Genomic DNA, 21,705 nt, shown 5'->3' with positions numbered 1-21,705 from the left:
CATTCCCCCGGCCCCTATCCGCCCAGTCTGTCACCCCCCGGCCGCTATCCCCCCAGTCTGTCACTCCCCCGGCCCCTATCACCCCAGTCTGTCAACCCCCGGCCCCTATCCCCCCAGTCTGTCACTCCCCCGGCCCCTATCCCCACAGTCTGTCACCCCCCTGGCCCCTATCCCCCAGTCTCTCTCACCCACCTGTCCCCTATCCCCCCCAGTCTCTGTCATCCCCCCGGCCCCTTTCACCCCAGTCTCCGTCACACCCCTGGCCCCTATCCCCACAGTCTGTCACACCCCTGGCCCTCTATCCCCCCAGTCTGACACCCCCCCCCGGCCCCTATCACCCCAGTCTCCGTCACACCCCTGGCCCCTACCCCCCAGTCTGTCACACCTCTGGCCCCTATCCCCCCAGTCTGTCACGCCCCCGGCCCCTATCACCCCGGTCTCCGTCACACCCCCGGCCCCTATCCCCACAGTCTGTCACCCCCCCCGTCCCCTATCCCCCCAGTCTGTCACTCCCCCGGGCCCTATCACCCCAGTCTCCGTCACACCCCTGGCCCCTATCCCCCCAGTCTCTCTCACCCCCCTGGCCCCTATCCCCCCAGTCTGTCACCCGCCCGGCCCCTATCTGCTCAGTCTGTCACCCCCCCCCGGCCCCTAACCCCCCAGTCTGTCACTCCCCCGGCCCCTATCCCCCCAGTCTGTCACTCCCCCGGCCCCTTTCCGCCCAGTCTGTCACCCCCCCCGGCCCCTATCCCCCCAGTCTGTCACTCCCCCGGCCCCTATCACCCCAGTCTCCATCACACCCCTGGCCCCTAACCCCCCAGTCTCTCTCACCCCCCTGGCCCCTATCCCCCCCAGTCTGTCACCCCCTGGCCCCTATGCCCCCAGTCTGTAACCCCCCCGGCTCCTATCCCCCCAGTCTGTCACTCCCCCGGCCCCTATCCCCCCAGTCTGTCACTCCCCTGGCCCCTATCATCCCAGTCTCCGTCACACCCCCGGCCCCTATCACCCCAGTCTCCGTCACACCCCTGCCCCTATCCCCCCAGTCTCTCACACCCATGGCCCCTATCCCCCCACTCTCTCTCACCCCCCCGGCCCCTATCCCCCCAGTCTATCACTTCCTCAGCCCCTATCAACCCAGTCTCTGTCACACCCCTGGCCCCTATCCCCCCCAGTCTATCACTTCCTCAGCCCCTATCCCCCCAGTCTGTCACACCCCTGGCCCTCTATCCCCCCAGTCTGTCAACCCCCGGCCCCTATCCCCCCAGTCTCTCTCACCCCCCTGGCCCCTATCCGCCCAGTCTGTCACTCCCCGGCCCCTATCCCCCCAGTCTGTCACTCCCCCGGCCCCTATCACCACAGTCTGTCAACCCCCGGCCCCTATCCCCCCAGTCTCTCTCACCCCCCTGGCCCCTATCCGCCCAGTCTGTCACCCCCTTGGCCCCTATCACCCCACTCTGTCACACCCCCAGCCCCTATCCCCCCAGTCTATCACTTCCTCAGCCCCTATCAACCCAGTCTCTGTCACACCCCTGGCCCCTATCCCCCCAGTCTGTCACACCCCTGGCCCTCTATCCCCCCAGTCTGTCTCACCCCCCTGGCCCCTATTCCCCCCCAGTCTGTCACCCCCCCGGCCCCTATCCCCCCAGTCTGTTCCCCCCCCCAGCCCCTATCACCCCACTCTCTCACCCCCATGGCCCCTATCCCCCCCACTCTCTCTCACCCCCCCGGCCCCTATCCCCCCAGTCTATCACTTCCTCAGCCCCTATCAACCCAGTCTCTGTCACACCCCTGGCCCCTATCCCCCCAGTCTGTCAACCCCCGGCCCCTATCACCCCAGTCTGTCACTCCCCCGGCCCCTATCCCCCCAGTCTCTCTCACCCCCCTGGCCCCTATCCGCCCAGTCTGTCACTCCCCCGGCCTCTATCCACCCAGTCTGTCACCCCCCGGCCCCTATCCCCCCAGTCTGTCACTCCCCCGGCCCCTATCCCCCCAGTCTGTCACTCCCCCGGCCCCTATCACCACAGTCTGTCAACCCCCGGCCCCATTCCCACCAGTCTGTCACCCCCTTGGCCCCTATCCCCCCAGTCTGTCACACCCCCGGCCCCTATCCCCCCAGTCTATCACTTCCTCAGCCCCTATCAACCCAGTCTCTGTCACACCCCTGGCCCCTATCCCCCCAGTCTGTCACACCCCTGGCCCTCTATCCCCCCAGTCTGTCAACCCCCGGCCCCTATCACCCCAGTCTGTCACCCCCCCGGCCCCTATCCCCCCAGTCTCTCTCACCCCCCTGGCCCCTATTCCCCCCCAGTCTGTCACCCCCCCGGCCCCTATGCCCCCAGTCTGTCACCCCCCCGGCCCCTATCCCCCCAGTCTGTCACTCCCCCGGCCCCTATCCGCCCAGTCTGTCACTCCCCCGGCCCCTATCCCCCCAGTCTGTCACTCCCCCGGCCCCTATCTGCCCAGTCTGTCACTCCCCCGGCCCCTATCCACCCAGTCTGTCACCCCCCGGCCCCTATCCCCCCAGTCTGTCAACCCCCGGCCCCTATCCCCCCAGTCTGTCACCCCCCCCGGCCCCTATCACCCCAGTCTGTCACACCCCCGGCCCCTATCCCCCCAGTCTGTCACCCCCCTGGCCCCTATCCCCCAGTCTCTCTCACCCCCCTGCCCCCTATCCCCCCAGTCTCTGTCTCCCCCCCAGCCCCTATCCCCTCAGTCTCTAACCCCCCCAGCCCCTTTCACCCCAGTCTCAATCACACCCCTGGCCCCTATCCCCCCAGTCTGTCACACCCCCGGCCCCTATCCCCCCAGTCTGTCACTCCCTCGGCCCCTATCACCCCAGTCTCCGTCACACCCCTGGCCCCTATCCCCCCAGTCTGTCACACCCCTGGCCCCTATCCCCCCAGTCTGTCACACCCCTGGCCCCTATCCCCCCAGTCTGTCACACCCCTGGCCCCTATCCCCCCAGTCTGTCACACCCCTGGCCCCTATCCCCCCAGTCTGTCACCCCCCCGGCCCCTATCCCCCCAGTCTCCATCACACCCCCGGCCCCTATCACCCCAGTCTGTCACACCCCCCTGCCCCTATCCCCACAGTCTGTCACCCCCCCGGCCCCTACCACCCCAGTCTCCATCACACCCCCGGCCCCTATCCCCCCAGTCTCTCTCACCCCCCTGCCCCTATCCCCACAGTCTGTCACCCCCCCGGCCCCTATCCCCCCAGTCTGTCACCCCCCTGCCCCTATCCCCACAGTCTGTCACCCCCCCGGCCCCTATCCCCCCAGTCTGTCACCCCCCCGTCCCCTATCCCCCAGTCTGTCACCCGCCCCGGCCCCTATCCCCCCAGTCTGTCACCCCCCCTGCCCCTATCCCCCCAGTTTGTCACACCTCTGGCTCCTATCCCCCCAGTTTGTCACACCCCTGGCCCCTATCCCCCCAGTCTCTGTCACCCCCCTGCCCCTATCCCCCCAGTCTGTCACCCCCCCCCCGGCCCCTATCCCCCCAGTCTGTCACCCCCCCGGCCCCTATCCCCCCAGTCTGTCACCCCCCCTGCCCCTATCCCCCCAGTTTGTCACACCTCTGGCTCCTATCCCCCCAGTTTGTCACACCCCTGGCCCCTATCCCCCCAGTCTATCACCCCCCCAGCCCCTATCACCCCAGTCTCTGTCACCCCCCCGGCCCCTATCCCCCCAGTCTGTCACACCCCCGGCCCCTATCCCCCCAGTCCCTCTCACCCCCCTGGCCCCTATCCCCCCAGTCTGTCACCCCCCGGCCCCTATCCCCCCAGTGTCACCCCCCTGGCCCCTATCCCCCCAGTCCCTCTCACCCCCCTGGCCCCTAACCCCCCAGTCTATCACCCCCCCAGCCCCTATCACCCCAGTCTCTGTCACCCCCCCGGCACCTATCTCCCCAGTCTGTCACACCCCCGGCCCCTATCCCCCCAGTCTGTCACCCCCCCGGCCCCTATCCCCCCAGTTTGTCACCCCTCCGGACCCTATCCCCCCAGTCTGTCACACCCCTGGCCCTCTATCCCCCCAATCTGACACCCCCCCGGCCCCTATCACCCCAGTCTCTCACCCCCCTGGCCCCTATCCCCCCAGTCTCCGTCGCACCCTCGGCCCCTATCCCCCCAGTCTGTCACTCCCCCAGCCCCTATCACCCTAATCTGTCACCCCCCCGGCCCCTATCCCCCCAGTCTGTCACTCCCCCGGCCCCTATCACCCCAGTCTCTCACCCCCCTGGCCCCTATCCCCCCAGTCTCCGTCACACCCCCGGCCCCTATCCCCCCAGTCTGTCACTCCCCCGGCCCCTATCCCCCCCAGACTCCGTCACACACCTGGCCCCTATCCCCCCAGTCTGTCACCACCCGGCCCCTATCACCCCAGTCTGTCACCCCCCGGCCCCTATCCCCCAGTCTCTCTCACCCCCCTGGCCCCTATCCCCCCAGTCTCTGTCACCCCCCCGGCCCCTATCCCCCCGGTCTGACACCCCCCCCCTGGCCCCTATCACCCCAGTCTCCGTCACACCCCTGGCCCCTATCCCCCCAGTCTGTCACCCCCCCAGCCCCTATCACCCCAGTCTCTCTCACCCCCCTGGCCCCTATCCCCCCAGTCTCTCTCACCACCCTGGCCCCTATCCCCCCAGTCTGTCACCCCCCGGCCCCTATCCCCCCAGTCTGTCACCCCTCCGGCCCCTATCACCCCAGTCTCTGTCACCCCCCCCCGGCCCCTATCCCCCCAGTCTGTCACACCCCCGGCCCCTATCCCCCCAGTCTCTCTCACCCCCCTGGCCCCTATCCCCCCAGTCTCTCTCACCCCCCTGGCCCCTATCCCCCCAGTCTGTCACCCCCCGGCCCCTATCCCCCCAGTCTGTCACCCCCCCGGCCCCTATCCCCCCCCAGTCTGTCACCCCCCCAGCCCCTATCACCCCAGTCTCTGTCACCCCCCCGGCCCCTATCCCCCCAGTCTTTCACACCCCTGGCCCCTATCCCCCCAGTTTGTCACACTCCCGGCCCCTATCCCCCCAGTCTGTCACCACCCGGCCCCTATCACCCCAGTCTGCCACACCCCCGGCCCCTATCCCCCCAGTCTGTCACCCCCACCGGCCCCTATCCCCCAGTCTCTCTCACCCCCCTGGCCCATATCCCCCCAGTCTGTCATCACCCCAGTCTCTCTCACCCCCCTGGCCCCTATCCCCCCAGTCTGTTTACACCCCCGGCCCCTATCCCCCCACTCTCTCACACCCCTGGCCCCTATCCCCCCAGTCTGTCACCCCCCCCAGCCCCTATCACCCCAGACTCTCTCACCCCCCTGGCCCCTATCCCCCCAGTCTGTCACACCCCCGGCTCCTATCCCCCCAGTCTCTCTCACCCCCCTGGCCCCTATCCCCCCAGTCTGTCACCCCCCCCGGCCCCTATCACCCCAGTCTCACACCCCCGGCCCCTATCCCCCCCAGTCTGTCACACCCCCGGCCCCTATCCCCCCAGTCTGTCACACCCCCGGCCCCTATCCTCCACTCTCTGTCACCCCCCTGGCCCCTATCCCCCCAGTCTGTCACACCCCCGGCCCCTATCCTCCACTCTCTGTCACCCCCCCTGGCCCCTATCCCCCCAGTCTGTCACCCCCCCCAGCCCCTATCACCCCAGACTCTCTCACCCCCCTGGCCCCTATCCCCCCAGTCTGTCACACCCCCGGCTCCTATCCCCCCAGTCTCTCTCACCCCCCTGGCCCCTATCCCCCCAGTCTGTCACCCCCCCCGGCCCCTATCACCCCAGTCTCACACCCCCGGCCCCTATCCCCCCCAGTCTGTCACACCCCCGGCCCCTATCCCCCCAGTCTGTCACACCCCCGGCCCCTATCCTCCACTCTCTGTCACCCCCCTGGCCCCTATCCCCCCAGTCTGTCACCCCCCGGCCCCTATCCCCCCACTCTCTCTCACCCCCCTGGCCCCTATCCCCCCAGTCTCTCTCACCCCCCGGCCCCTATCCCCCCAGTCTGTCACCCCCCCGCCCCTATCCCCCCAGTCTTTCACACCCCTGGCCCCTATCCCCCCAGTTTGTCACACTCCCGGCCCCTATCCCCCCAGTCTGTCACCACCCGGCCCCTATCACCCCAGTCTGTCACACCCCCGGCCCCTATCCCCCCAGTCTGTCACCCCCACCGGCCCCTATCCCCCAGTCTCTCTCACCCCCCTGGCCCATATCCCCCCAGTCTGTCATCACCCCAGTCTCTCTCACCCCCCTGGCCCCTATCCCCCCAGTCTGTTTACACCCCCGGCCCCTATCCCCCCACTCTCTCATACCCCTGGCCCCTATCCCCCCAGTCTGTCACCCCCCCAGCCCCTATCACCCCAGACTCTCTCACCCCCCTGGCCCCTATCCCCCCAGTCTGTCACACCCCCGGCTCCTATCCCCCCAGTCTCTCTCACCCCCCTGGCCCCTATCCCCCCAGTCTGTCACCCCCCCCCGGCCCCTATCACCCCAGTCTCACACCCCCGGCCCCTATCCCCCCCAGTCTGTCACACCCCCGGCCCCTATCCCCCCAGTCTGTCACACCCCCGGCCCCTATCCTCCACTCTCTGTCACCCCCCTGGCCCCTATCCCCCCAGTCTATCACCCCCTGCAGCCTTGACATCTGACTTCTGTGTTTTCTTTGTTCCACTTGCCCTGTCACTGCACCTGAATTCTACAAGTGTAAACTCCACCACCTCTTGCGTCCTCCTCCTCCACCACTCCCTGCGACCAAGCACGGGACCATGGTGGTGTATCGGTCATCGATTAGAGCTCGGAGCTCCGGAGTTCCATCCTGGTGCCCTCTGTTTGCCTGCTTTTCTCTGTCTGCTCTGGTTTCCTCCCACCTGCTGCTTCATAGTTCTGGACATAACACTGACGTGGGTGGGTTGCCGGGGGGGGCTGGAAAACCTGCTTCCACGCTGTATCTCTAGCTAGATAAATCCCTTCTCCCTGGAATCGAGGTGGCATACAACTATGACAGGCTACGGATGGTCTCCATCGGGGTTTAAGATGACACTGGTGAAGAACAGTGATGAGTTTATGGTAGCAAATAAACCATGAATTATTCACGCCTTTTCTCAGGTGCAGTCAGTAACCTCCCTGTCGGAGTCGAACCTGCATGACCTGGCATTCTTGTGGTACAAACTGTGGTCTCGAAAGTGCAGGATGGTTGTGGCGTGGTGAGTACGGGCTGAATCGAGGCGGTGAGGCCCAGGCCCGGGATTGGAGAACACACTAATATCTGGCCTTTGCTGCAGCAGATTTGGAAGCCGTTTGATGTGACATGGTCAAGGCAGCGGGGTCTGGGCCCGGGTCTGAGCGCGAAGGTGACCCACCTTTGGGCCCTTTAACTGCCGGGCTAGACTGAAAATGTCAGAGGGCCTTGAGGTTTTCTCGTCTCTGAGCTGAATGAGGCTGTGGCCTGCAACGAACAGGCCCGCGGGCCGGCTGCAGCGATGACTGGCTTCCGTGAACCTCAGTTCCGAATGGTACCTGCTGGCTTTTATTGTTCGGAGAATCTGGGATTCTTTTTACTGCACGTTGAGTGTTTGAGCATCTTCTTCGAATGGCTTCTGTTGGGTTCCTTTTGTTTTGTGTCTGTCTGTAAGGAGACGGATCGAAGGGGCTGTGGAACGTACATTATACCTACTTGGATAATAAATGTACTTTGACCTTTAAACTCTGAAGATGCAGCTCAGATCTACCTCAGATAGTTGTTTTTTAGTTTGCTAGGGGTAATTTTGGGGAAAGCGAGGGGAGTTAGGGGACAGATTAGTGTTAAGGGACAGGGAATCGAAGTGACTGAACAGTCGCGCGTTGCTGCTGTGATCTGCGTTAAACAGACTCGCTTCGTGGATGCTTTTATTGCTTGCATGATTTGTTTTCTCTGCACAATCGGTGTTTGAATGTCTTTTGTTAGATGGGTTCTTTTACGTCTTTGTTTTGCCTGTAAGGAGATGGATCTCTGGGTTGCATACATACTTCGACAATAAATGCACTTTGAACCAGAGGTCAGGCTGGAGAGTATTTGTTTTGTTCAGAGATGGGGTGCGGAACGGGCTGTGCCACCCGGCAACCCCCAGTGTTACCACTACCTTACAATGATCAGATTTACTAACTTTGGACCGTGGGAGGAAACCGGAGGCCCGGGTAGTCCACAGGGAGAACGTACTGACCCTTCACAGAGGGCACCGGGACTGAACTCTGAACTCCGACGTCACGAGCTGACCGCTACGCTACCACGGTGCCCCCAGACCCCGCTTCACGTTCGAAGGCCAGTGACATGGACGTGGGACTTTAGAGGGAGGCAGGAGAGGGGCCTGGTCTGTACGTTGCCTGGCCACGCAGTACGTTCTGTTACGTTGTAATCTGCGTTCTGCCAAGCACACTGGGCGTGTGATGTTGGCTCCAGAATCACATGGGTGTGTGGCTTCTTGGTATACGAATTGGAACCTGCTGAAGAGCCTCAGGGCCCTTCGCCTCACCTGCTCGCCCACACCGGCGTGGGCAATGATCCGTTTTGCCACCCGGGCAGTGTCAGGGTTGAACTCAATGGTGTAGAGTCGTGCCCCCGGCTTCAGTAGCCTGGCAATCCGGACTGTGGAGTAACCACAATAGGTGCCCAGCTCCAGTGCCACGCTTGGGTTCACCTCCATTACAACCTGATCCAGAATCGAGCCTGCAAAGGAATCGAGATGAAACCATGAGAAAGAAAGTAAGATCTTGATGGACTGAATGGCCTATCTTCTCCTATCTCTTTTGGCCCCACCACAGAACATCTCACTCATGCCTAGCGATTTCTTTCTCCCTCTGCCTCATGTCCAGACAATTCTCAAACAGGGGAAAATCTGCAGATGCTGGAAATCCAAGCCACACACACAAAATGCTGGAGGAACTCAGCAGACCGGGCAGCATCCACGGACAATATTTTGGGATAGAACCTTTCAACAGGACAGGAGAAAAAGTCAGAGTAAGAAGGTAGGTGGAGGGGAGGAAGAGGAACAAATTGGCAGGTGACAGGTGAAACCGGGAAAGGGGAGGGGTGAGGGAAAGAGCTGCAAAGTGGATTGGTGAAACTGATAAGGGGCTGGAGAAGGGGGAATCTGAGAGAGGGGGGCAGAAAACCATTGATGACAGGGAAGGGGAGGAGCACCACAGGTTAGGAGGTACGGTGAGAGAGGAACGGAGAATGGTGACGGGACGAGAGCAAGAGAAAGGAAATTACAGGCCTCAGTGGGAAGTGCTGGAGTCTATTATTGAGGATGAGATTTCGAGGTACTTGGAGACCAATGACAAGTGAAAGTCAGCATGGTTTCTGTAAAGAGAAATCTTGCCTGATAAATCTGTTAGAGTTCTTCGAAGAAGTAACAAGCAGGGTGGATAAAGGAGAGGCGGTGGATGTCACTTACATGGATTTTTAAAGGGTATTTGATAAGGTGCCACACATGAGGCTGCTTAACAAGATAAAATCCTATGGTGATAGAGGAGAGATACAGGCATGGACTGAGAAACAGCCGACGGCCAGGAGGCAGAGAGTGGGAATAAAAAGGGGCCTTTTCTGGTTAGTAGGCCGCCATCATTCCCAGGGGATCGTGGGTTTGTGCCTCTGGTGGACCGTGTCCTCTCCAGGGTGCAAGCCTGGGTGGAAGATTTGAAAAACCGACCCATGCAATGGTTTCCCACTGTCCACTTCACTGATGTAGTCCAAGGGAAGGGCAAATGTCGATACAGCTCGGCACCAGTGTTGTCACAGAGGTTGTAAACAACATCAAACTGCCTCAGGGACCCTTCCTCGGGGTTTAGTCCCGTGGGTGGGTATGGCCACAAATTACTGATATTATGGTAGTGGAACAGAAGGTCTCTTGATAGGGACCCAAGAATGAAAATGATAAAAAAATAAGTTAAGTGAAATTCAAGAAGCTTTTAAAGTGTTTTACAAAACTCTATATTCCAAAGTTCCGGGGGAAGCAGAACCCAAATTGACACCTACTTGAATTCCCTAGAGTTACCCACTTTAAGCAAAGACTGCTGACATAACTGAAGTTGAATTAAAAGTTGCAATTAGTAGGCTTAAATCACCAGGATCAGATGGGTATACGGCAGAGTGGTACAAAGAATTTAAAAATGAGTTAATTCCTGTTTTACTCCCCACACTGAACTGGGCTCTAAAAAAGGCACAAATGCCACCCAGTTGGAAGGAAGTGATCATCTCAGCTATACCGAAAGAAGGCAAGGATAAAATGGAATGCGGGTCATTTAGACCAATATCCATTCTTAATGTAGATTATAGATTATTTACCTCCATCATGGCGAAACGATTAGAGGAGTTTCTACCCATACTGATACATAACGATCAGACAGGTTTTATACGACAACGCCAGACACAATATACGAAGGACTCTTCACATTATAGATCATATACAAAAGAATAAAATCAAAGCAGTAGTGATAAGCGTGGACGCTGAAAAGCCATTTGATTCGGTTAATTGGAATTTTCTTTACAGAGTTTTACAAAGATTTGGTTTCCAAGTCACAATTATTAAAACTAAACAGACACTATATGACAACCCTACTTCTAGGATTAAAATCAATGGATATTTATCAAATAGTCTTACCCTAGAAAGGGGCACGAGACAGGGTTGTGCATGTTCACCACTACTCTTCGCGTTATATCTGGAACCATTTAGCTCAAAGTGAAGATATCAGGGGAATTACTATTAAAGGGACAGAGCATAAATTGGCTTGTTACGCGGATGACATTTTGATCTATCTAGGGCAACCAACATACTCTTTACCTAAATTGATGCAATCCTTTGAACAATATGGTCAATTATCAAGATACAAGATCAACATAGATAAAACCCAATTACTTTCATATTACTATTGCCCACCAAGAGAAATTGAAAGTAGATATCCCTGGGCATGGCACACAAATATTTCAAATATTTGGGCATCATTATGCCAAAAGATTTGGCAAAATTATCAGAATGTAATTATCAGCCTTTATATAAAAAATTAAGGAAGAAATGGCAAGGTGGAACCTGATTCCTTTTTTCAGTCTCAATTCAACGATTGAGTCTATTAAAATAGTCTATTAAAATAGTGGGTGCTTCCCATCCCCATACAAGCAATTTTGGCTGATAACAACCTGCAAAGGTACATAAATACTATTGATAACCCATGAGTGAAATTGACTCTTAAAATATGGAAAACTACTATAAAAGAATATAATCTAGAGGGAGATATTGCAATTCTTAAATGGTGTGCTTATGACTGGGATTTTACACCAAATAAATTGGATGCTAGATGTAAGGACTAGACAGCTAAAGGAATAACAGTTCTTTGCAACATAATGAAAGAAGGAACACTGTTCAGCTTTTGAAATGCTTAAAGAGAAACACTAGAAAAACAAGATTTTTATCAGTATTTACAGATGCGACAATATGTTAATAAGACGGTTAAAAATGTAACCAAGGCAAGTACATGCTTGATAGAGCTCTTTAGAAAAGTTTATAATTCAGATAATGGTAGTAGAATCATTTCAAGCATGTATAAAGGGTTGTCAAATCTTAAAACACATTCGACCATATTTAAAACAAAGTGGGAGAAGGAAGGAGGGATAATTATATCTGAGGAAGAATGGACAACAATATGGAGATATCAATGGAAGTGTAACAAGTCACAGAAATGGAGGGAGATTGGATGGAAAAACTTGATAAGATATTTTATTACACTCTCTCAGAAATCCCATAATGATAGTAACCTCCCTGTTTGCTGGAGAAATTGTGGAAATCAAAATGCAAATCATTATACTTTTTGGGACTGCCCTGATATCAAAAACTATTGGAGGGGGAAACACAATGCCCTACAAGACATTTTTAAATGAGAGTAAGACCATATATTTTGGATATATACCTCAAGAATGGTTGAAAAGAGATAAATATTTAATGAATATACCGTTGGTGGCCGATAAAAAGACTCTTACTAGGAAATAGTTATCACAGGAGAGCCCAACTTTAAATGCACGGATGGAAATTACAATGGACATTTAAAAAATGGAGAAGATAACAACATCTGTTAACCATAAGCTGGAACAATTTAACTCATACTGGGTAAAATGGTTTAACTACATAGCACCTCATAGGCCTGTTTTTATTCTCACAAATCAATGAATCTGTTGTGAAAAAAAAGATCACTCCCTACTTGTACATAGTTCTTTCCTTTTGCTTGTTTTTTCTTTCCACTCTTTTCTATAAGTGTGTACCTCAGATAAATACTTTGTGGAGATTTGTGATATATATGATTATATGATATATATGTACAATGTCTGAAATACATCTTATTGAAATGTTTGCTTGATGATGAACTTCAATTAAAAAAATAAATTACAAAAAAAAAACTTTACCAAAGTTCTGGAAGAGCTCCTCATCATTCTCGCCAGTCCCAATGATGTCATCAAGGTAACGTTGTGTTCCCTGGATATCTAGCTCCACTGCTCTTTGCTGGAGCTGATGTGATGCCAGAGGTGAGTGTTGACTGGGAGAAATTTCCTGCCTGATTCCTCACTCTCCACTTGCAGAAAGGCCTATGACAAGTCAATCTTTGAAACCCTCGCCCCACCTACCAAAGATGCAAAAAATGTTTTTGTAACACCCTGGGTCGCCTCAGGCTCGCTCAGCTCGTTCTTGTCTCGGGGGAGCAGCCTTCGGCCCCGCCAAACTGGGTAATCAGCTGGTGTGGATGCTGTGTGATGTCCCCGCCTCACCCAAAAACAGACAGTACACCATATGCGATTAAATGAGTACAATTTATAAAGGTTACTATAACTAAGTGATTAATAACGATACAGTATATATGAAGAGAAAATTAAAGAAAAGGCGCCAAACTTATCAAAGTCCAAACCACTTCGTGCACAGCCGTTGGAGCTCAATTACTGAAGTCTTCTGGCCACCATTCGATCCCCTCCGAACTCCTCGACTCGCAGCTCAGGACCCTCCGAACTCCTCGACTCTCCAAACAGCTCAGGACCCTCCGAGTGGTCAACCAAGCACATCTAGCTTCATCCCCCCCCCATCCTCGGAGAATCTCCCGGCCTCGGACCCCCCTTTGGGGTCCGATCCTCGCCCAGCTTAGAGCATTGCGTCCTCTCTCTCGACCCCCTCGCGCCGATCTGCCCAAAAGCCCGTCAACAAAAGCTTACAGACGCAGAAGAAAGAACATTAATCCCCATCTGGTTTACAAAGGAATACCATTCTCGTTATCAGTAAATTAGCATTCCTGCTAGTTAACAAAAAGAAGAAACCCTCTTTACATTTTCTATCTGTGACATCGCACAGGGTTGATGTTCACTTTGAGATCCCCACGTATGCAAACAGTTTTGGCCTTCCCTTTCTTGATCGTTGGGACAATGGGTGTGGCCCAATTGCTGCACTCAGCCTCCAAGCTCTGCAGTTCAGTATGCACTTTAGGGTGTAGTGCATAAGGCACCAGACACGCTTTACAGAAACGTCGTGTTGTTGCTGCATCTAGCTCAATTCCAGCCTTCATGCCTTTGAGTTTACCAATCCCCTTCTCAACCACCTTCTCATTAGCATTATCAGCTGTGCCAGTCTCTGGGTAGTGCTACCATTTTGCCTGTTGATGCCACACTGAGAGTTTTGATTGTGTGCCAGGCTCGTTGGATTTTTCTCAACTATTCACATCCAAAAAGTGCTGGCCCATCACTTTTCAATGCATAAAGCTCCAACTGCTGCGGTTTGCTTTCGTATGTCACAGTTACTGCCTTTGGGAGATGCTCTCGCAGCCGTGTGGCATCACTGTGGTATTTTCTAACGGCAGCTTAGAAAACAGTCTGTCGTAGTCAGCTTTAGAAATTACAAGCAAAGCCAACCCTGTATCCAGCTCCATTTTCAGTTTTACACCAGGCGCATCTGTTACAGTCTGTATGACTTTACGACTGGTCTCAGCATGCCACGTAGTTTAAAGCTGACCTTTGTCAGACCCTTTGTTGGCTGACTCAGTTCCACAATCGGTCACTTGGTGTGTTTTATGTTTGAAACTTTTCTCTCCATGTGGTTTTTCTCTCTGGTTGTGCTTTGTGACCTTGTCTTTGACACTTACTGCAAACTTTTTCTTTGAATATGAACCAACATCATTTGCAACTTGGAAGGATTTGCCACATCAATAACATTTTTGGCTTTTTCCATCAATCAGGGATATTTTGTGCATTTAACATTCTAAGCTCCGGTTCTGGCTCATCCTTTGCTGTAGTCTGCAATGATATTGCGATGGTCAATGCCCGTTCTAAGGCTAGGTCTCTTTCCGACAGTAGCCCTGTTTAGGTGCTTTGACTATGCATGCCACTTACAAATTTGTCCCTTAACGCATCAAAAAGTCTATCTCTAATCTCACAGTACTTGAAAGTTTGCGCAGTCCTGCAACATATTCAGAAAGGCTTTCATCTTTTAACTGGATCCCTTTTGTAAAATCTAAATTCTCAGCTATTACCAGCAGTTTAGGGCTCAGGTGATTTTGTAAAACTGCAACAATTTCGTCAAACATCTTGCTTGCTGGATTTTCGGGGTTACTAAGTTGTGTAAGAGGCTCTGCGTTCTTGGGCCTATTGAGCTAAGAAGTGTAGGGGCTTTGTTTTGCTTCTCCACATTGTTTGCATTACAATACAGTTCCACCATTCTCAATTTACTATTCCAGTCCTCATTAGCACCATCAAATTTGTCAACTTTCCCAACTAATGCCATCGCCACGTTATTTTCACGATAACTTTGTTAGTTGTGTGTCTCACATATCCCTTCGTTCATGTTCACGATGACCTTCTCTGTGCTGATTCACTTCCTCCAAATTCAGTCATCTCATAACTGTCGATGTAGCCGCTGACGTTCAGATTTACTCATCACCAATCTGTTGTGTCTTTACAACTAAATAGCAATTAAATAAAAGCACACACGTGGGGGTGCGGTTCACTGATACATTGACTTTGCAGAGAGAGGACAACAGACCAATGCGCTTGGGCAAGTTATCAGTCAATAATCAGTCCTTGCGCTGAAAGAAATACCATTCACTATCTCAGTAGCCCCTGGTAGTTGGGTAACTGTGCAAAGCATCATCAGTACAAGACATACAAGGGTATGCCTATACCATGGTAGTGTTAGCGGCTAACGCGACGTTATTATGGCTCAGGACATCGGAGCCACCTAGTACACCCAGGCCCAGTGCCCATCAGGACACCCAGGCCCAGTGCCCATCAGGACACCCAGGCCCAGTGCCTGGGTGACTTGGTTAGAACGGTCTGAGCCAAGGCATGAAGTTGCGTTGCCCTTGGACAAAATCCAAAGTGAGATTACCTCCAGCCAATGAGATTAAAATGCAACATTGAACTGATGAGGAAGACCATAAGTTAGGAACTTCAAATGCAAAGGGGCAAGAACTCTGGAGACTAACCATCGCAAAGAACAACCCCACGCCAGGGACTGGGAGAGAAAGGATCAATCATTTGGCCAATGGGAGATCTCTATATCAGAGTTATAAATTAGGGGAGTGGTCTGAGTGAGTATTGGCACAGAGAGAACAGTAGACTTCATGTTCTACTTGTTGGCGTGGGGTCAACATAGTTATGTTGTTGTTTGTGCAGACAACAAAGTGCAAACTTCAATTAATTAAGGCTACATCCACACTAGACCGGATAATTTTGAAAACGCCAGTTTCGCGTAACATTGATAGGCGTCCACACTATGCGTTTTTTAAAATATCTCTGTCCACATCGAAACAGAGATTTCGGTGAATCTCCTCCTACTGTGCATGCGCAGGACACATCCACCGAAAGCAAGCGACATGTTTGGTGTCGAACCTTGCTGTGAAAGATGGTGCATGTTTGTTCAGTTACAGACTAGAAAAACCTAAATGACGGGCAGCTGTTGGCTCTCACGCAGGAGGATTTAAAAGTAAAATAAAACAAATACTGGAGTGTATGGAGGCAACCGACAGGGAGTTCACAGACCGTATGACCCGGCTGACGACGAACATCGAAAAATTGACCAACTCTGTTGCATTAATACAGCACCTTGTTAAATGTATATAACGTGTCTACATCAGTGTTATCTTGTATTTCCATACAATGTTACATTAGGCTGTTACACATCTATTGTCAGAGAAATACTTGCATAAATAGGTAAACCACCTTCATACGAGCAAGGACAGAAAAGAGGGCAAAGTGAATATACTTATTTATTCAGCAAGTTATGGGTTAAAGTATTTGGTGAGTACATTTCTAACTCTTCTGGCTTCAGTCTCATTGCCGTCTGTTCTGAAATTGTTAGGTTGCGTTCAAGAAAACAATGAAATGGTGTGCTGCCGTCTGACAGCGGTTTCAGATTTCTCCGGTTATCCCATCTACACTGCCCAAGCAGTGCTTTCAAAAATACCCACCCCGGAAAGCGGTTCTGAAAAGCTCCAGTTTCAGGGGACAAAAACGCCATTTTGGTGTGGACGGAGGGTAAAAATGAAGAGAAAAAGCTTCGGTTATGGATTTATCCGGCGTAGTGTGGACGAGGCCTCAGAGTTGCATAGGGTTGGCCAACCTAGGCCAGTTGATTAATAGTCAACAGGCAGAGTGGAGGTTAGTACAGTGCTTTACAGTACCAGCGATTCAACTTCAATCCCTACTGCTGTCTGTATGTTCTCCCTGTCAATCAGGGGGCTGCTGGGCAGAACGGCTCAGAGGGCTGGATGGGGCTGTTCTGCGTTGTCCCTTAATAAATAAAATCAATAAAAGTTGGTACGTCTTTCCCATGACTGTGTAGGTTTCCTCGGGGTGCTCCTGTTTATAGGCTAGTGGGTTAGCTGGTTATGTAAATGGTCCCATGATTAGGTTAGGGTTAAATAGGCAGGTTGCTGGGCAGTGCTGAATTGAACCGGAAGAGCCCATTTTGTGCTGCATCTCTAATTAAATAAAATAACTATCAGCACAAGAAGTTCTGCATATGCCGGAAGTTGAGAGCAAGACACACAAAATTCCTGAGGAACTCAGCAGGTCAGGCAGCATTTATGAAGGGGAATAAATAGTCAAAGACGTTGCCCGAGAGAAGGGCCTCAGCCTGAAACATCACACAAGACATCTACGCTTTTCCAATACTTTCACAACTTCTAGCATTGTGCTGTGGTATGCCTGGGTCCCAGCTACTGTAATTCCCTCCTCTACGTAAAGCCCACAGGTGTTTGACTGCCTGTGTGAGGGATGTTAAGTGACAGGACATCTGGTTTAATGCTCTGGAAGGGAGTGGTACCTGCCTTTCTCATCACCCACGTTCATGGCCCACTCGATGCTCTTGCAGAACTCGTCGATAGTGTCCACCACGCTCTCTGGGTTGCCGGGTCTAGCTTTGTCCAGCACGTACTTCAGCATACGCTCGGGCTGGGTGCTGTGGGTCAGCCAGTCCCGCAGGCAGATGTATATACCGTCGTGCCACAGCAGAGCCAGTTTGCCCTTGTTCCGGCTCAGCAAACGAGCCACCGTCAACAGAATCACACAGCTGGTGATCACCAAGCTCACTGCGATCACAAGGCACATCTGCAGGGGAATGGTTCAAACAAATTGGTTAATGTAGTTGTGGTGAACTATGTGCCTGTCTGGACACGCCCCCTGCTGACTGCTCCTGTGGCTCCCCCCACAGGCCCCTGTTGACACGCCCCCTGCTGACTGCTCCTGTGGCTCCCCCCACAGGCCCCTGTGGACACGCCCCCTGCTGACTGCTCCTGTGGCTCCTCCCACAGACCCCTGTGGACACGCCCCCCTGCTGACTGCTCCTGTGACTCCTCCCACAGGCCCCTGTGGACACGCCCCCTGCTGACTGCTCCTGTGACTCCTCCCACTGACCCCTGTGGACACGCCCCCTGCTGACTGCTCCTGTGGCTCCTCCCACTGACCCCTGTGGACACGCCCCCTGCTGACTGCTCCTGTGGCTCCTCCCACTGACCCCTGTGGACACGCCCCCTGCTGACTGCTCCTGTGGCTCCTCCCACTGACCCCTGTGGACACGCCCCCTGCTGACTGCTCCTGTGGCTCCTCCCACTGACCCCTGTGGACACGCCCCCTGCTGACTGCTCCTGTGGCTCCTCCCACAGGCCCCTGTGGACACGCCCCCTGCTGACTGCTCCTGTGGCTCCTCCCACTGACCCCTGTGGACACGCCCCCTGCTGACTGCTCCTGTGGCTCCTCCCACAGGCCCCTGTGGACACGCCCCCTGCTGACTGCTCCTGTGGCTCCTCCCACAGACCCCTGTGGACACGCCCCCTGCTGACTGCTCCTGTGGCTCCTCCCACTGACCCCTGTGGACACGCCCCCTGCTGACTGCTCCTGTGGCTCCTCCCACAGACCCCTGTGGACACACCCCCTGCTGACTGCTCCTGTGGCTCCTCCCACAGGCCTCTGTATAAAGACGATCTGAGGCCTGACGCTCAGCCTCAGTCTCCAGGACATAGTATGATGGACACTCACTCCTGGTTCCTTCTTCCAGTCAATAAAAGCCGATATCTTGCCTTACGTCTCAGTGTGAGTTATTGATGGTGCATCAGTAGTCGAGGACTGGTCTCTGTCCTGACCTCTTACTCTCCCCTCATCCCTGTCCCTAAACCCTAATCTGACCTCTAACTCCCCATATCCCTGTCCCTAAACCCTAATCTGACCTCTAGCTCCCCATATCCTTGTCCCTAAACCCTAATCTGACCTCTAACTCCCCACATCCCTGTCCCTAAACCCTATCTGACTTTTCACTCCCCTCATCCCTGTCCCTAAACCCTAATCTGACCTCTAACTCCCCACATCCCTGATCCTAAACCCCAATCTGACTTCTTACACCCCTCATCCCTGTCCCTAAACCCTAATCTGACCTCTAACTTCCCCATATCCCTGTCCCTAAACACTAATCTGACCTCTAACTTCCCCATATCCCTGATCCTAAACCCCAATCTGACTTCTTACACCCCTCATCCCTGCCGCAAACCCTAATCTGACCTCTAACTCCCCACACCCCTGTCCCTAAACCCTAATCTGACCTCTAACTCCCCACATCCCTGTCCCTAAACCCTAATCTGACCTCTAACTCCCCACATCCCTGTCCCTAAACCCTAATCTGACTTCTAACTCCCCACACCCCTGTCCCTAAACCCTAATCTGACCTCTAACTCCCCACACCCCTGTCCCTAAACCCTAATCTGACCTCTAACTCCCCACACCCCTGTCCCTAAACCCTAATCTGACCTCTAACTCCCCACACCCCTGTCCCTAAACCCTAATCTGACCTCTAACTCCCCACATCCCTGTCCCTAAACCCTAATCTGACCTTTCACTCCCCTCATCCCTGTCCCTAAACACTAATCTGACCTCTAACTTCCCCATATCCCTGATCCTAAACCCCAATCTGACTTCTTACACCCCTCATCCCTGCCGCAAACCCTAATCTGACCTCTAACTCCCCTATATCCCTTTCCCTACGCCCCAACATGACCTCTAACTCTCCTCTCTATCCTCAAAAACCATCTCTACAAATTTAAAAGACAACTATGTCAGAGCTATTCTGTCCCAATCCCCTCTTTCTATGATCTTGGTTACTGCACTGGTCTGTAAACAACTTTTTACAATAAAAGTGAGAAATTCTGCGGATGCTGGAAATCCAAAGCCACGCAGATGAAATGCTGCAGGGACTCAGCAAGTCAAGCAGCTTTTATGGAAATGAACGAGCAGGTGACAGGGTGTGTCAGGGTGTGACAGGGTGTGTCAGGACCGAGAAGGAAGTGGGATGACATCCTCCCCCTCCCTTACCCTTTTTATTCTAGCATTTTCCTCCTTCCTTTCCAGTCCTTCTGAAGCCCAGCCTGTCCAGTTTCTCCCCATCCATCTTCCAAACTAATCATCTTAGAAAATCTCCTCTGCACTATTGGTCGAATAAGCAGACCCATCCGGAAGTGTGATGATCTGAACTGCATCCAATGCTCCAAGTGCAGACCGGCTTGTGTCTTCTAACGTTGGTGCACGGTGTTCCAGCTTCCCAAGCAATAATGTTAGAGTGCTGGAGAATGTGAATTTATTGGGATTGTGCAAGGGACTTCGATGAGGATAGAATTTTTTTTGAAAGCACACAAGGGAGCTCATTGAGACAATTTCTACAGATTACAATGGAGGTGGGAGAAAATTTTGGGAAAGCTGTTTTCTGGATAAGATGGTGCCAGCTGAGGTCTACGTTGGTGAGGCCTACTGGCGTTGTGTGCAGTTATGATCACCTACCTACAGGAAATGGATTCAACAGTGGCTGGATGGGAGATGCCAGAGAGTAGTGGTGGATAACTGTTTGTCAGGTTGGAGGCTGGTGACTAGTGGTGTGCCTCAGGGATCTGTACTGGGTCCAGTGTTGTTTGTCATATACATTAATGTTCTGGATGATGGGGTGGTAAATTGGATTAGTAAGTATGCAGCTGATACTAAGATAGGTGGCGTTGTGGATAATGAAGTAGGTTTTCAAAGCTTGCAGAGAGATTTAGGCCAGTTAGAAGAGTGGGTTGAACGATGGCAGATGGAGTTTAATGCTGATAAATGTGAGGTGCTACATTTTGGTAGGAATAATCCAAATAGGACATACATGGTAAATGGTAGGGCATTGAAGAATGCAGTAGAACAGAGTGATCTAGGAATAATGGTGCATAGTTCCCTGAAGGTGGAATCTCACGTGGATAGGGTGGTGAAGAAAGCTTTTGGTATGCTGGCCTTTATAAATCAGAGCATTGAGTATAGGAGTTGGGATGCAACGTTAAAATTGTACAAGGCATTGGTGAGGCTGAATTTGGAGTATTGTGTACAGTTCTGGTCACCAAATTATAGGAAAGATGTCAACAAAACAGAGAGAGTACGGAGAAGATTTACTAGAATGTTACCTGGGTTTCAGCACCTAGGTTAAGGGAAAGATTGAACAAGTTAGGTCTTTATTCTTTGGAGCGTAGAAGGTTGAGGGGGGACTTGATAAAGGTATTTAAAATTATGAGGGGGATAGATCGAGTTGATGTGGATAGGCTTTTTCCATTGAGAGTAGGGGATATTCAAACAAGAGGACACGAGTTGAGAGTTCGGGGGCTAAAGTTTAAGGGTAACACGAGGGGGGATTTCTTTACTCAGAGATTGGTAGCTGTGTGGAACGAGCTTCCAGTAGAAGTGGTAGAGGCAGGTTTGGTATTGTCATTTAAAGTAAAATAGGTGTATGGACAGGAAAGGAATGAAGGGTTATGGACAGTGCAAGTCGGTGGGACTAGGTGGGAGTAAGCGTTCGGCACGGACTATAAGGGCCGAGATGGCCTGTTTCCGTGCTGTAATTGTTACATGGTTTTATAGAAAGGTTTAAAGAGAACCAAGAAAACTTACAAGGACAATGGCAGGACTGGACCTGATTTATAAGGAAAGATTGAATAGGTTAGGAGTTTATTTCTTGGAACGTAGAAGATTGAGAGGAGATTTGATGGTGGTTTACAAAATTATGAGGGAAGTAGATAGTGTAATGGAAGCTAGCTTTTTCCACTGAGGTTGGGTGGGACTACAGCTGGAGGAGTGAAAGGGTACGGATTGTGGGGTCCGGATACAGGTCGATGAGAGTAGGCAGTTTAAATGGTTCGGCATGGGGCTAGAAGATATATATACTCAAA

At 53.1% G+C, this 21,705-nt stretch overlaps 1 protein-coding gene across 3 annotated transcripts in view; it reads right to left on the bottom strand.

The window, feature by feature from the left end:
* Positions 1 to 21,705, bottom strand: part of comta (catechol-O-methyltransferase a) — a 64,535-nt gene that overhangs the window by 27,956 nt on the left and 14,874 nt on the right. For all 3 annotated transcript variants that reach the window (XM_059957691.1, XM_059957692.1, XM_059957693.1), the window contains 2 exons: positions 17,311 to 17,590; positions 8,493 to 8,686 (listed from right to left, as the gene is read on the bottom strand). In XM_059957691.1, the coding sequence (XP_059813674.1) occupies positions 8,493 to 8,686; positions 17,311 to 17,590 (474 nt within the window). The remainder of the gene's footprint in view (positions 1 to 8,492; positions 8,687 to 17,310; positions 17,591 to 21,705) is intronic.

The sequence above is a fragment of the Hypanus sabinus genome (genome assembly GCF_030144855.1).
Source record: "Hypanus sabinus isolate sHypSab1 chromosome 24 unlocalized genomic scaffold, sHypSab1.hap1 SUPER_24_unloc_8, whole genome shotgun sequence".
Classification (NCBI taxonomy): Eukaryota; Metazoa; Chordata; class Chondrichthyes; order Myliobatiformes; family Dasyatidae; genus Hypanus; species Hypanus sabinus.
Note: the sequence above shows the minus strand (reverse complement) of the source record. Positions and strands in the feature narration are given on the sequence as shown.